At 39.8% G+C, this 15,973-nt stretch overlaps 1 protein-coding gene across 3 annotated transcripts in view; it reads left to right on the top strand.

Annotated features, from left to right (window-relative positions):
• The window catches only part of LOC122808802 (alpha-2-macroglobulin-like), a 476,844-nt gene that overhangs the window by 402,646 nt on the left and 58,225 nt on the right, over positions 1-15,973 (top strand). For all 3 annotated transcript variants that reach the window (XM_044079853.1, XM_044079854.1, XM_044079855.1), the window contains one exon: positions 3,559-3,661. In XM_044079853.1, the coding sequence (XP_043935788.1) occupies positions 3,559-3,661 (103 nt within the window). The remainder of the gene's footprint in view (positions 1-3,558; positions 3,662-15,973) is intronic.

The raw sequence follows: 15,973 nt of genomic DNA, 5'->3' as shown, positions 1-15,973 counted from the left end.
TTCCCCTCTTGTGGGAGTGGTGACCAGTTGTTCCATAGCATTTGAGTTTATAAATTCTAGGAACCATTGGGCGAGGGTGTTGGGGCTTGAGTAGTGCTCCCAGTCTATGTTTGGGTAGTTGAAGTCACCCAATATGATAGTGTTTGGAGAGACCTTCATATTCTCCATTGTTCTCAGGAAAGCCGAGTGGGGTTCCTGAGTTTGGGAGAGTGGTCTGTAGCAGACTACAAACTGAAAGGCAGTTTTGCCCACTGTTAGTTGCACATGGATGGTCTCTGATGCTTTGTGCAGTGCCACTAACCTGGAGGTGTGGGTATCTTTGATGAATATGGATACTCCCCCTCCTTTTGTGGTTCGGTCCGAGTTTTGGGGCTGAAAAGCATTATATGAGCTATAACCTGGTAGTGCTGGGGTACTCTCGGGAGCCTTGAACCAGGTTTCTGTTACTGCACAGATATCGATATTCTCCATACTGAGGAGAGCCTCAAGTGCATGCATATTGAGGTTTAGACTTCTGGCGTTGAGCAGCATTACCCTTAGTTTCTTTTTCTTTGTGTTGTCTATGGATGTGGGTTTGTCTTTTGAGCCTTGCTTAAAAAAGGCACTATAGGGGTGGCAAGAGCCTTAGCCAGTATTCAAAAGCCCAGGGGTAACAGGTGCAAGCCGTCCCTATCGAAGCAACGTGGCTTGTTGAGCATGTCATCCCAGGCTGACAGACACTGGATCCCCTTTGAATGACACCAATACTTTAGCCAATTGTTAAAATTGATCATTTTGTCTTTATACTGTGGTATCATTCTTGGTGAGGGTAAGATGCTACTCAAGGTCAGGGTCATACCAGCCTGGGCTATATGATCAGAGAGCACCTCTATGTCTCTTTTCATGTAGTCCAGGGAGGTATGTCTCAGGTCATTCACACCAGCATGGACAATGACGGAGTCATATTTGTACTTGCTTTGGAGTGACCTGAGTGCTTGTGTTATGTGGCGGATCCTGGCACCCGACAGGCAGCTTCCAGTGACATTCTCCTTGTTCAGCCTAGTGAGTGGGACGTCAGTGTGTCTGACAATAGAGTCACCTATTACAAGTGTATTAGGTGTTTTGTTTAGCCTTAAGGGCTGTGACTGTGTGGCACACTGACTTTGTGAACTATGTGATACGTGGGTTTTGTTTTGGGGTAGCGGTTGCTTGGAAGTCTGCTTTGGAGATCTCTGCTGCTGGGGCAGATTTTTATTTAGAGCCTCAGAGTATGTTTTTGTGTGCTTATGTGTTTGGTTTGCTGTTGCGATAGGTCTATGTGAGACTGGATTATTGGTGTGTGTGGTTACTGTCTCCTCCTGACTGACTATGCCAGTACTGAGTTGAGAGAGCTCAGCCTCCAGTTTGGCTATATAGTTGCATCTCTCACATATATTTGAGCTTGTTGGGAGGAGGAGAGGGTGGTCTGTGTACATAAGGCAGTTCCAACATTGCCTCAAGATTCCCAGATTCACTAGCTGGACTGGAGAGTAAACCCAAAACTTACTTTTGGACATGCCAGAATAGTATAAGGAACTACTTTTTGACTGATCAAAAAGAACCAATAGGGAGCCAAGTACTTAAAGGGAGTATAAGAGGGTGTAGTGCTTTAGTTTATTAGTGCTTACTTATAAGATTACTTATACGAGCAACTGCAGGGCTTTAGAATGAAAACAAGAGTGCTTACTTTGAGATTTAGAACAGCTCTAAGGGGAAAAAGTGAAGAGCAGACTTTGTAGAGCCGGGAATAGTTTAAACCCGTTTAAGCGGTGCTGCCCGATGCCGCGCTATGCGCAAAATTGTGCAAAACCACGCAAATTCGGCTTTTAAAGCAGGGAAACTGAAATAGATAGGAACTGACCCAAACCAGCTAATAAGCTACTAGTTTCAGGGCTGAAACCACTCCTCCAGGGTCAGATAGGCTGCTCAAAGCCCCCCACTCTCACTGGTGAACAGAGAAGCTTCCTCCTAACCAAGTAAGGATATGGGCAACACAGGAAACTATACCACAGTCCGGAATTCAGAAAAAGCTGAAATCTGGACTAATCTATTTCAGCAAAGGCGGGAAAAGAGAATATATATATTTTTTTCAGGAAACAGCAGAAAAACACACAGAAAACACTGTAAATGCTATAAACAGGCTAGTGCGCTTTAGTGTGTAGCCTACAACAGTTATACAATACAAAAATGACTTAAATTGATATAAAACAAGTGCAAAAACTGTAAAAAGCAGAAGGCATCATCCAAAGTGGGATCAAGATATGCAATGTCATTGCCCCAAACTCCATTTTAAAGAAGACATTCAAGTACCATGATTTTTACTCTTAATAGAGGAGCTCAGGGTTCTGCATCAACCTACACATGGCCATGCAAATGACCCATAATTTACCATCTATATAATGTGTCAATATGTTTATCAGTAAATTTTAGCCACTTTCCCTCACAATTAATGTTAAGACTAACAGTCATGTACGGTAGTCTATAGCTTTGTGCTGTGTATTATAAGAAACTGATTTAATCTAACTCCATTCACCATTTTTTGCGAAAAGACATGAGGATCCAAGTATGCAGTTTGATTTGTATCCCTGAAATAATTTAAGGAGTTGAATGTTCTGCTGTTTCTGTGGATGGATCTGTTGCTGTTGTTGAGTCTCTGACTAAATAGATGAAAGTATGTATATATGGCATGATCTGACAGGAAATGATCTTCAGATCTTCACCAAATAGAATGTGACAATGCAAAACAAGTTCTAAAATTTTAGGCAGAGTTGTACCATGTTGGATGGTGGTATGACAATATAATAAAATGCATTCTTCTGAACCACAAAAACATGAACCTATTGTTCTAAACACTATACACCAAACCCCAACATATTAATAAGTTTTACAGAAAAGTATGGCAGCCAAAGAGTCAGAATACCTAGCTGAGCTGCAGTTATCCAGACAATTTTCTCTAGTCTTTGTGAAGGTTGGAATATTCTGGGAAGTATTAAAATGTAACATTTGATCGAGTGAATCTGCATTTGTGTGATTAAGTAAGGATACTTCAGGGCGGTGTTGTATACTAAGTGTGATACCTTTTATTTCAGTCAGAGAGAAATTATACTGTTTTTCTTTCGGTCCACTAATATTTTTTCCATACTTGTATCTTTAAACAAACAGGGATTATACCATGGATAAATGATAAGGAACTTGGAAAACAGAAATCACTCTTCAGTAGAACTGGCCTACAAGTATTGTTGCAAGTCATTACCATCGATGTAGGAGTTTCCAAATTTTTCCTTTTTATCTTTTAGGCAAACTGATAAGTAAGACATCTCAAGATTACCGACTTATAAACATAAATATGACACTTGGATAAGAATATAGATTTAAGGGCAGTTCATTATGCAGTGTAGCCATGTGACTCCTACTGAACATATGAACATATGGGCATTGATTTCTTTAGTGTTTTGAGAATTTCAGTTTAGAAAGAGTTATTTTGACTTTTTTTGAATAATTGCTGAGAAGATGTAACAAATATATTTCTTCATGTTTCAGGTGACAAGTGACCCCATAAGTCTTAGATTCTCAGTGGAGCAAGACATCCCAATTCAGCACTTGAAACCAGCTGTAATCCACGTTTATGATTATTATGAGCAAGGTGGGTAACAACAATTTACTTAGATACACATTGAGCCCAATTCCAAAAAGACTTGCTCTCAGTGTAAATGACCTCCAGATTTCTGAAATGCCGAGTGACAATGGTTTGACATCCACTGAGTGAATGCACATTGGCATTCGTTCATTGGAAGCCGGCATTTCAGGTGCAACTGAACTATAGTTGGGATCGGGAAATGAACCCTTTCCCTCATTGTAGTGTGATCTCAGAGTTTGTATATTAAAGTAGGGGTGTTGGGGGGGTGCTTGCCCCCCTGCATAACGTTTGGAGATGTTTCGATTTCAAAAATGGTCGAATCTGGTTTTCCAGATTACCATTTTTGAAATCCAAAATATTGTATTTTGGCATTCAAAGTTGCACAATAGTGCGAGCGTACAGATGATTCTCAGGATTCACTTTAGAAGATTGAAAGCCCATAACACTGAAATTCAAAACACTGAGACCAAAATCTTGAAAATTAAAAACACTGAAAACTATAAAACATCGAATCCCATAACAGTGAACATAGGAAAACAACATGTACTATATTCCAACACAACTACATACTGAAATAAAAAAACAAACCATATTAGACCTCTTCAAATATAAGCAGTGTGCAAGCTGCACCCCTCCCCCAACAATCCCCTGCTACTTAAATATATCAACTCCGAGATCACACTATATTACACTAAGATGTGTTATGTTGTAGTATAGCAAGTAAGAAGGGAATATGACTGAGGTTACCTATGAATTTTACAATTTAATCATGCAGTCATGATGCAAGGAATGATATGTTTGCCTTTTTGTTCTGTGTAGTGTGATCTCTAATTTGATATATTTAAGTAGCGGGGGTGTGGAGGGGTGGAGGGGGACTTGTCCCCCTGCTTATAGTTGGAGAAGTGTACTATGGTTTGTTTTTTATTTGTTTCTGTATATAGTTGTGCTGGCATATATTACATTTTCAATATTATAGGATTAAATGTTTTGAATTTTCAGTGTTTTGAATTTTCAAGATTTTGGCCTCAGTGTTTTAAATTTCAGTATTATGGGTTTTCAGTCTTCTAAAGTGAATATATATATATATATATATATATATATATATATATATATATATATCTATATATATATATCAACTTCATTCTTACTTCTTCCTAAACAGGAAATGTAACTGCATTCTTCCATCTTTGCCTCTCAAACCCTCCTCTCCCTTCACTCCTGGCTAACCTCTCCCCTTCCTAACCCCACTCACAAGTACTTATTTGTTTCTCATGACTAATTATTACTTCCAACTATTTCACTGTATACTCATTTTCTCCTAAACTTAATTGTAATTGTAATGATTGTTTACTGCTTTGGAGATTGAACCATATTGTTTGTATTTTTATGTATTTTCTTTACTATGTATTTTTTACTATGATTGAAAACGTGTATCTAATAAACTTTCTGGGGAGCTTTTCTCCCCGGGCCTCCACTGAAAATGGGTTCCCTAGCCCAGTGGACCTCCCCAGTAATCAAACTGAATAAATAAATTTAAAAATATATATATATATATATATATATATATATATATATATATATATATATATATATATATATATATATATATATATATATATATATATATATATATATATATATATATATATATATATATATATATATATATATATATATATATATATATATATATATATATATATACGATGACTGCAAACTGGGAGCCATAATTGATTCTCCGGCTGACATGGACATCCTCCAAATGGGCCTTACTGAGACGGACACCTGGTGTCAAAGTCATGGCCTCAAGCTAAATGCCAAAAAATGCATAGTCATCCCATATGGGAAAAACAAAACATCCACGAATTCCACATAGGTGGCAGCCCCATTAATACAGAAGAGTAATAAGAGATCTGCGGACCCAGGTAGATAGTAATCTCTCCTTTGACAATCATATTGCCAAAGTAGTTAGGAAATCCTTCCATGTGGCCCAACTAATTACTAAATGGTTCACATCTAGAAATAAAGAGGTTATAGTGCCCCTCTACTCGTCATTCATTAGACCCATCATAGCGTACAATGCCCCATTTGGGATGTACCTCACAAGACACTTCCAGCAGCTGGAAAGACCACAAAGGTACCTCACCAAGAGGATTACTAGTCTCAAACATATGTCCTATGCAGCCCAACTGAAAAAACTCCTGCTGTACTCAGTGGCATATCGCTTACTCAGATGTGATCTCCACTTGACTTACAAAGCCATGTCCAACTCAGAATTGATGGACATGCTCCACCTAAAGAAATCTAAGTCACTGTGAGCCACACGCTCTAGTGAGCTAAACCTCACCACAACAACAAATAGAACGTGCTGGAGGGATAGATTCCTGTCACAGAGACTCCCCATGCTTTGGAACAAAATTCCAAATTACATCAGGCAGAGCCCCTCACTAACACTCTTCAAGAGAAACCTTGACGAGTGGATGGGTAACAGAAGATACACCCCTGGGATCACTTCATTGGCTCTGCTTGACAGAGGATCAGTTAATTAATCAGTGGAGTGGTGAAAGCCGACACACTTTGGCTAGGCTTATAAATGCCCTCAGGCAGATAGCTTAGTACCTAACTATGAACCTATGAACATCTAATTTTATATATATATATATATATATATATATAGAGAGAGAGAGAGAGAGAGAGAGAGATAAATGTATGTATTGGAATGGTAAAGCAGTTGAGACTCCTGTTTTTTTATACAGCTAGTGCAGTTTATTAGATATAAATTCAGCAGATTCTCCTAAGTAAAACAAAATGTTGTGGTTTAAATAAATGCACAGTAAATATCTTTAACTCAGTATTATGTAAAAGTCTTTGCTGGAAGCTGTATATCTGGATTCTTCTGACAGGAATAATTTTCAGCTTCTTCTTCAATATCTTCCTTCACAGTGGTTGCTTCGGTCTCCAAGAGCCCCTGGTCTGAAAAATCCTGTTCCCTTTCACAAAGGGCCAACTCTCTTTGGTTAGCCTGATCTCATTAACACAGACAGATCTCTTTCTGTTCTTAAAGTAGCTGGTAAAACACATTTAATTTTATGAAACATCACACTTTTTTAATGGACTTTTTGTAACACTGATGTATTATTTACACAACCATTTTCATATTTTTGAGTCTCTTGTGTTCTTCCATTTAGTGCGAATAAAAACACTGCATACAACTGACCCCCTAGCTTAAAACTGTAAGTTTCATGCCTAGTTGATTAGCTATGTGCCTAAAACAGGCCATTCGGTTTTGGTGGGTCAAGCCATGCCAGTGAAATATTTTACCTTTGGTTTGTACTTTCAGTTTAGGCTATCAGTCTGTAGACTATTACAAGCCTAGTGAATAACCAGAAGTCAGAACCAATTTCTGTACCTTGCATCTGAGGTTCAGACTTTAACAATTATGCCAACTCTAATGTTTGTAGTCATACTACAGTTAAAACTCTTTGCCTTCTCCAACCTTTTCTGCTAATCTCTCCAGTCCACACACTGGGCTGTTGTCACCTTTAAAATGTTGTTCAGTTTCGTGTAATCACTGCAGACCCCATTTTCTCCCATAGATTTTTGGAGTGACACTATGATGTTGCTGTACTCATTTTGTGACCCCATTTATTATGTCCACTTTAAACCATTTATTTGCTATTTTCTGTACAGCCTTTCTTCAGGGCTCTAATAGTCTGTAAGTTTTAAACTAACCTTTAACAATGAAATAATTTTCCATGGTTCTCAGTCAGATTTTTTCCACTAGGTAGTTCTGAAAATACTTCTTTGCTCCATACAGAAACATACTTTATCTAAGCCACTTAAACAAAAATTATGAATAATTTTTGTGAACTACAGGCATAGTGGTCAGTTTTCTTCCTTCACCATATGCACACATTTCTGCTGCTAAACTAATTACAGAGGTTTATGCTCCCTTCTATGGTTTCAGAATAGTGATAGGGCTTCACCGGTCAGAACAGTGATAGGGCATCACCGGTCAAAACACTGAGAACAGTGATGGTGTACCAGTGTTCTGACTTTCTGCTACTATCCTGTCTAACTTTGTATTTTTGTCTCATTCAGTTTTTCTGTTATTTTGAATCAGAAAACAAAAAGCAACAATTGGTATCCAGCTTTAAATTCCATGGTCTGCCAATATTTTCTTGCTAGCTCTATTGTGATCAATCATCTTGCCTGTCTGTAAGTTCATCAAACCTAGGCAATGGGTAGCTGTTGAACTTCAAAATATTTAGTTTCCTAAAATCATTATAGAACCTAAATGTCCCATCAGGCTTTGGGAGTATCAGTATGGAGCTCTATTAACTCCATCTGAAGTGTTTTTGTTTTTCTGTTGCACAGCCTTTCTCAGCGCCTCTGAGATTCTGTAAGGTTTTAAATTCATTTTTTTTCACATGAAATGGTCTTAATGTTACATTGCAGTTGGTCTGTTTTAACATGTGGTTCTGAAAACCCTTGTTTGTTTCTTAATAGAAGCTTCCTAATCTGTAGATTTTGTGGCTTAGATAATGTGTCATCTACCTATGTTGCAGACATAGGGGCCAGTTGTCTTTCTTCATCAGTTCTAGTAATCTCTGCTGCTTCGTTATGGTCTTGTCTTACCAGTCTGCTTACCTGGTAGTTTCAATCAGTTATTGTTATTTCTTCTATTTCAAATAGACCTTGCCATTTGGCCAGTAATTTGAGGATGGCCAATAATTTGTTTTCTATAGGGGATAAAAATGAATGCTCAGTTTACAGCTTTGAATTCCATGGTCCTCACATTTCTTTTACACACCCCTTATTGCTCCTGATTGATGGGCATTATCACTGTCATTCTGTATGCTAAGGTGGCATAGTGCTCAATGTCCCTTTTGAATGTGGTGTACTCTCCTTCTCAAGTTTCTCTATCAGTATCTAACACTCCACTAGGGCACTTGCCATATAACATCTGAAAAGGACTGAACCCTGTTTAGCTTTGTGGTACTTCTCTAGTGGTAAACAAGACTTATTGTATTAACTGGTACCATTTGTTGCCTTCTTCATCAAGAACATTTTTCAGCATGAAGCTCACTTGGGATGCAACACTGATGCTTTCAACTACTTGAACTTAATGCATTGATACAGTTGATATTTTATTCTGGAAATAAATGCAATTCCTGGCTGATGTGTATTTCCTTTGGTATCCCTTCCTTGGAAAATATTAACCCACCCCCAGTTGTAAATCTCACATTAGCCTTATGTAGGGGGGTAGCCCAAGAGTACTTAGTTGCTTAATCCAAAATAACCAGCTGCAATCCACTTTTATGAGTTCCAAACCCATTTCGATATTTTATCAATGATCCAACAATTTCCATAGAAATATGTTCAAATATTTTTTGATAGGCATTGGAATCAAATGATTTTTTTGAAGCCTGGGTAAGGAGTTGTCTTTTGGCATTCAATGCATATAATACAAAAAATCTTAACTTCTTTTATTTTTCTGGGCTTGTAAGACCGTGTTAGGATCCATGCTTTAGTTTTGTCCATTCTTGGGGTCCTTTTAGTACATGACTATGCACTAGCTACAGTGAATCATTCTGTAACTCAGAGTATGGTAGGAAGCAGGAACAATGGGCTCAGCTTCTTCCATTAAATATCTTGTAATATTTTCTTTTTTCTTATTTTCTGGTCAAAATATTATCTTCTTTTTGTACCTTTTTCAAGTTTATCCAGCTTACCTGGAGGTCAGCTGGTTCTGGAGTTTTCTGAAGTCAGCTTGTTGTAAGAGGACAAATTCTTTGGTTTGGTAGAGCTAAAGCCCTTTTACACAAAATTAAATTGCATAATTGTTTCTACTAACTAAACTCAGGAGCAATTCTCTCTGCCTAATACAAAAGAGGTATTTCCTTTCTTAAAGCAACAGCTCTGTATATAATAATTTACATCATGCTTATATACCATTCTGATGAGCACTACAACACTATATTAAAATACATATATACATGTGTGTATTGTACCACTCATTGTAGGTGGTTTATTGATATTTTGTTTAGATAACGTTACCATTAAGTAGTTACACACACACACACACACACACACACACACACACACACACACACACACACACACACACACACACACACACACACAATTATATACATATAGTTGGATGTAGTATGTGATGCATTAAATATTGAAATATTTTATAGTGTAGTTTTTCCAGAAAGAAATGTTGCCAGTCATCAAAAAAATTGTGTTGCTTAACCATATAGTCCAAGGTATTTTATGAATCTCATAATCCAGTCTCTTGCATCTTCTGTTTATCCTCTTTTCTGTATTTTAAGTATAAATTACTAATAAACCATTCATTTTCATAGACTGTGATAACTGCAAAAGTTTATAGGTTCATAGGGGTTTACTAGGCTACTGACCACAAGTGCCTTTTTTAAGCCTAGCCATGCATGCCAAATCTCTAACAAATTCTGATACCCTTTGTGATGACCCACCACTGGACCAGCAATCAAAGAGCCTCAATCCTTACCACTGGCACCACTGTGGGCTACACTGGGAATATTACAAGTGCACACACACAGTATTTCCGAATGCAGCTCTCTACATCAAGTGCAGTATCCCTTAAGAGCAAACAGAGACCACAGTCTGTCGGGGGCTGGTTTCTCCCTCTTTATCCAGATCCCACAATAAGACTTCCCACTGGCACAGCTATTGAGTTGTAATCTCAGCTGAGTGACCAAGCTAAGACTCCCAGCACCTTCGCTGTCCAACCACTGCTTTGTGTCCCTGCCCAGGTAGCTTTGAGGTTTGATTTACAGACACACACACACACACACACACACACACACACACACACACACACACACACACACACACACACACACACACACACACACAAAACACACACACACACACACACACACAAAGCAAACATACACACACACACACACACACACACACACACACACACACACACACACACACACACACACACCTGGGAAAGGCTGGCACAGGTTTAATAGCTATGCCTCCTTCTACCCAGACTATAAGGTAGTTATTATTGCCTCCAGTCACTCCTTATCAGCTACTTTAGAGCCCTTAGCAAAATGTGTCCATTCTTACTGCGCAATATTAATACTAATACAAATGGTGGTTGGACCAAGAACAAGGCTATTAGGAGTGACCTGCACAGTGTCATCAAATAAATATGCAAGTACTCTTAAAACTTAAATATCTCTACACAGATCAGCCACCATGAAAGGTTTAAATATATTTAATATTAAATAATAAAAGAGCAAGACAATACTAAATATATATTCGCAGTGACACCAGAGTTCAAAATCACAGGAAATATTTAAAACAACATTGCAGGACAGTCTCAAGCATCTAAACTAAGCTTTACTATATTTCTGAGTGAGTCTAAGAGAATTACAATAACATAAGAACTTACTAATAGAGCAAGGCAGATGTGGTGAATGGATCTTCTAGTTGTTGTCATGTCTAAGACAGGATGCAGAAAGCTCTCTCTCACTAAGAGACTTCTCAAATTAATATCTAAAATATTACTGCTGGGATAGCTTGTAGAATGGCATCATTTCTTGTCATCTAACTCTTAGTTCCCAGGCCAAACAACCATTGATGAAGCTGGCAGTATTTAGCATCTACCTGTAAAACTATATAGAGAAGGGCTTCTCCTCAGATCTTTGGCAGATGATGGAAGTCATAAAACAGTTGCATTCCTTCATGCTTTTAAGACTAGTAATTACTTCACTCTAAAGACAATGCAGAATGTTTCCTAGTAAAGACATTGTGTCTCTTGCTGCATTGAAAAATGAAAGATACCATCTTTTGTGGCAAGCCATAACGTAATTTACTTTCAGTTGTTTTTTCTAAAATTTACTAGACTGAAGTTAACCTCCTGTGTCCCAGTTTCCAGTGTTAAAATATATACATTTAAACAGTTACAATAGTGCATGTACATTTCTGTTCTTTTCCAGTAGGGCAAACTGTAGTTACATTTCAAACAGCACTTTGCAAATACCTTTTCAACACACTTCTGTACAAGCGGTTTGATATATACATGATATATTCTAATATATTTGTAACACGAGCATCTTTTATAAATCATTTTGATATTCACCAATGACATACAATTATTTACAACATTCCAGGTAGCTGAGCTGCCAGTATTCCCTTTCGTCATGCTTCTACCCCCTTCGAAGACTCAAGCTAGTTTTTCAAGTGACCCTTGAGAAACATTGCTTGAGAGGAATGAGCCTATCTGGAAATACATTACCCCATACCCTGTCTTGAAATCCCAGCTGTCTTTGCATTGCTGACCCAATTGCAGTGTTGCACTGTCATATCATATGCATGCACCCTAGGTTACTTGGGATTTTGATGGCTGATTCCCTGTAGCCATAGATCCCTCTCAGACTCCTCCTGCCTTGTACTGCAAATACTTAGCACAAGGGCCTCCCTGTCATGGTAAGGTTTCATCTTGTTAACTTGGTACAGTTTGTGCCTCTGCCTCCTGTCTAGCAGTTCTACCATGCAGTTAACATCATTGACCTTCATTACCACTTTGAAGGGTCCCTCTCAAGCTGCCTGTAGCTTTTTGCGTCTGACAGGAATGAGAACCATAACCTGCTGCCCTACGGCATACTCTAGCTCGAGCATTCCTGCCATACCAGACATTTTTTCTGCTGTTGGGCTTCTTCCAGGTTCTCCTGGGCCAAGCCTATGAGTTCTCTGAACTTTGTCCTGAGGTTTAGGAAATATGCTGCAACAGATTCCTTGTGGGATTTACACTCACCTCCCACTCATCGCAAATCAAATCTAGAGGTCCCCTCACCTATGCCCATACAGCAACTCAAAAGTTGAAAAAACTGTGGATTTCTGGGGCACTTCTCTGTAAGCAAACAACAGATGGGACAATTATTTGTCTCAGTCCCTCTTAAACTGGTTTGCAAATGCCTGTAGCATGGTCTTTAATGTAGAGTTTAACCTCACCACCAGACCATTAGTCTGGGGATGGTAGGTGGTGGTCTTTAGGTGCTTCACCCCACAGTGCTTCCACAAAAAAAACTAGCAGGTCTGATGTGAAATTGGCACCTCTGTCAGTCAGTATTTCTTTTGGGAAACTACCCTGCTGAAAATCTCTAACAAATAAGTTGCAACCTTTTCTGCCTCAATGGAGGACAGAACCACCACCTCAGGGTATCTGGTAGCATAATCTACTATTACTAAGATATACTTCTTCCCTGTGGAACCTGGGGTACTCAGAGGCCCCAAAATATCCATAGCTACCCTCTGAAATGGCTGCTCAATCACAGGCAAAGGTTTCAAAGGAGCTTTTACCTTGTCTCCTGCCTTGCCTACATTTTGGCACTGTTCACAGGTTCTGCAGTACCCTATTACATGCCTGGAAGTCCCAGGTCAATAAATGTTCTACATAATACATCTCTTTGTATACTTTATGCCCATATGACCTTCAAAGGGAAAGTCATGGGCTATGGTTAGACGTACCAGACTCTAGGCTCTGGGCACTACAAATGGCTGTATTACCTCACCCTCTAGCCCTCCCTCAGGGGTCCAGTCTCAATACAGTAACCCTTTGTCCCAATATACAGATTCTCCCATTCCTTGAGAATCAGGCGCCTCATTGGCTACCTACCTCAATCCTTGTAAAGTAGGGTCTGAGAGCTGAGCCTGTCTCAACTCTCTCTTTGTGAACTTTCCCAGCTCCCCTTCCACAGAAAGTCTGGTATCCTCTGACAGCATGGGTACTACTATTCACCTCTGCCCTTGCAGTTACTCTGTCTAAGAGAACATCAGTACCCACAAGCAGCTGTGGCTCACCTTCAGTCTCACTGCTACAGGGTAGCTCCCTCTCTGAAGTAACCACCTCACCAGTCCTGGCTTCAAGTGTGCGGTTTGTCTGGGTCCCCCAGAATACCAGAACCACATGTCTGTCTCCAAGCCTGACTGAATTTAACTTCACGCACACAAGGCTGAATGTAACTTCATGCACCCAAGGAACTGCATTATCAAAACTCATTCCCTATCAGGACATTTGTAGGACTATCCTCAAACATACTTACTTGTTTGCTTCCTTTTCCACCCTCCCAGTCAAGGTGAACCCTAACAAAAGGTATTTGGAATGGGGTTCCTCCTAAAGCTCTGACTGGAGTAGACTGCCTCAGAAAGTAGTGCTCCTTTTTAACTATTGCAGGCTTCATGTTGATTAGGTCAGAGGCTGTGTCTGTCTTAACAGTGGCCTGTTTCCTATCTACTAAGATAGGATATAACCTCTTGTGGTAGTTTGGTACCATTGTTCTCTCCAGACAACTTACTGCTGGTATTCTGTCATTCCCACTTACTGGCCCCCCTTAACTTTTGTTCCCCACCTTGTCTCCATGGACATCTATATGCTACATGGCCCCACTGGTTACATTTAAAACATTTAACCCTTGATCCTGGCCATGTACCTGAACTGGTGGCTTCCATTACTGGTGGACTCAGTTGGGGCAGTTTAGGCTGCCCACCATCGGTTGCCTTATACCCATGTGCAGCACTGGGTATCCCTTTCATGTGCAGTGATGCCCTGCTTGCTAGGTATAGGTGTCCTTTTTTCCCCAAATAATCTGTGATATTGCATTCCCTATCTGCCAACCAGATTCTCATGTCCTCAGGCAAGGTGCTAAGGGCTTGTTCCCTCACCAGAAGGTCTGCCAGCCTGTCAAAAGTGATAACCTGACACCCACTCACCCATCTATGAAAATAAGTGCTTAACTCAGCATCATAATCACACATACTTTCATCTGCCTTGCACCTATGCTCACAAAACTTTTTTCTATAAGCTTCAGGTGTTAATTTAAAACACTCTAATAAAGAATTTTTAACAGTATTATAAATTAAGCAATCAGCATCAGACAATTTAGCAACGCCATTTACAGCTTTACCATGGAGTAATGGGGTCAGGAACCATACCCAGAGCTCTTGGTCAAAGTTATACTGTTTACATACCCTTTCAAACATATGAATAAAACTACCAAAATTATCACCCTCTGTAAGTTGTGGAAGAAATTTACTGACCTTTCTTGCTTTTGGGGTTCGGTTATTCCCTTCCCCATTACCTCCATGACACTGGTGAAGAGTCAGCATCTTCTTTTCATGTTGCCTCTGCCTCTCATTTTCTTCGGCTTCCAGACATTTCCATCTCTCTGCTGATTCTGCTTTGACCTCCAAGTCCCACAGTCTCTCTGCTGATTCTAATTCTAAATGTTTGACCTTCAGTTCAAGTCTCTTTCTCTTAACCCCAGATGGATTTTTAAGACCTCCGAGGCAAAGTTGAACTGTCCATTTTCTGAGGGTTGTACATCCGCAAGGCCAGTCTGGTTCTCTTCCTGGTTGCTGGTCTTTGATGCAGATGTGGTTAAGGCTGCAATTATTTCTCCTTTAGTCAGGTTGGCATGCCCCATTCCTTTCACTTGGCACATCTCGACCAACTGGTTCCTTGTCAGCTTACCATAATTCTCTGCTGACATCCTTGCCTGCTCTCCCTGACTAACTAAGCTAACAATAAATAAATAAAACTTTTGTGATATGAAACTCTGAATGTCTACCATGTGGCTGCTTGAGAGTACAAACATGTTCTTTAGTGACCACTGTTTACAGGCTACAGGAGTTCAATATCCATACCACCGAATCCCAGTATGAGATTTGGTGCTCCCACCATTGCCGTCCAATATGTGATGTGGATATCCCACCACTGCTGACCAATAAATATGTGATGCCCCACCACTGGACCAGTAATCAAGGAGCCTCAATCCTCACCACTGGCACCAGTGGGGCACGTTCACTGGGATGATAGCAAGTGCCTACACAGTATTTCCAGATGCAGCTCTCTGCATCAAGTGCATTTCCATTAAGAGCACACAGAGACCACAGTTAATCCAGGGCTGGTTTCTGCTCCATTCTCCAGATCCCACAATAAGACTCCCCACTGGCATAGCTATAGAGTTGAGATCTCAGCTGAGTGACCAAGCTAAGACCCCCAGCGTCCTCTCTACCCAACTACTGCTTTGTGTCCCTGCCCAAACCCTTTGAGGTTTGATTTACACACACACACACACACACACACACACACACACACACACACACACACACACACACACACACACACACACACACACACACACACCTGGGAAAGGCTGGCACAGGTTTACTAGATATGCCCCTTCTGCCTAGACAGTAAGGTAGTTATTACTGCCACCAGTCACTCCTTATCAGCTATTTTAGAGCCCT

Source organism: Protopterus annectens, chromosome 8.part0 (assembly GCF_019279795.1).
Source record: "Protopterus annectens isolate FY-2018-M chromosome 8.part0, PAN1.0, whole genome shotgun sequence".
NCBI classification, from domain to species: Eukaryota; Metazoa; Chordata; order Ceratodontiformes; family Protopteridae; genus Protopterus; species Protopterus annectens.
This window is presented reverse-complemented; position numbering and strand designations above follow the sequence as displayed.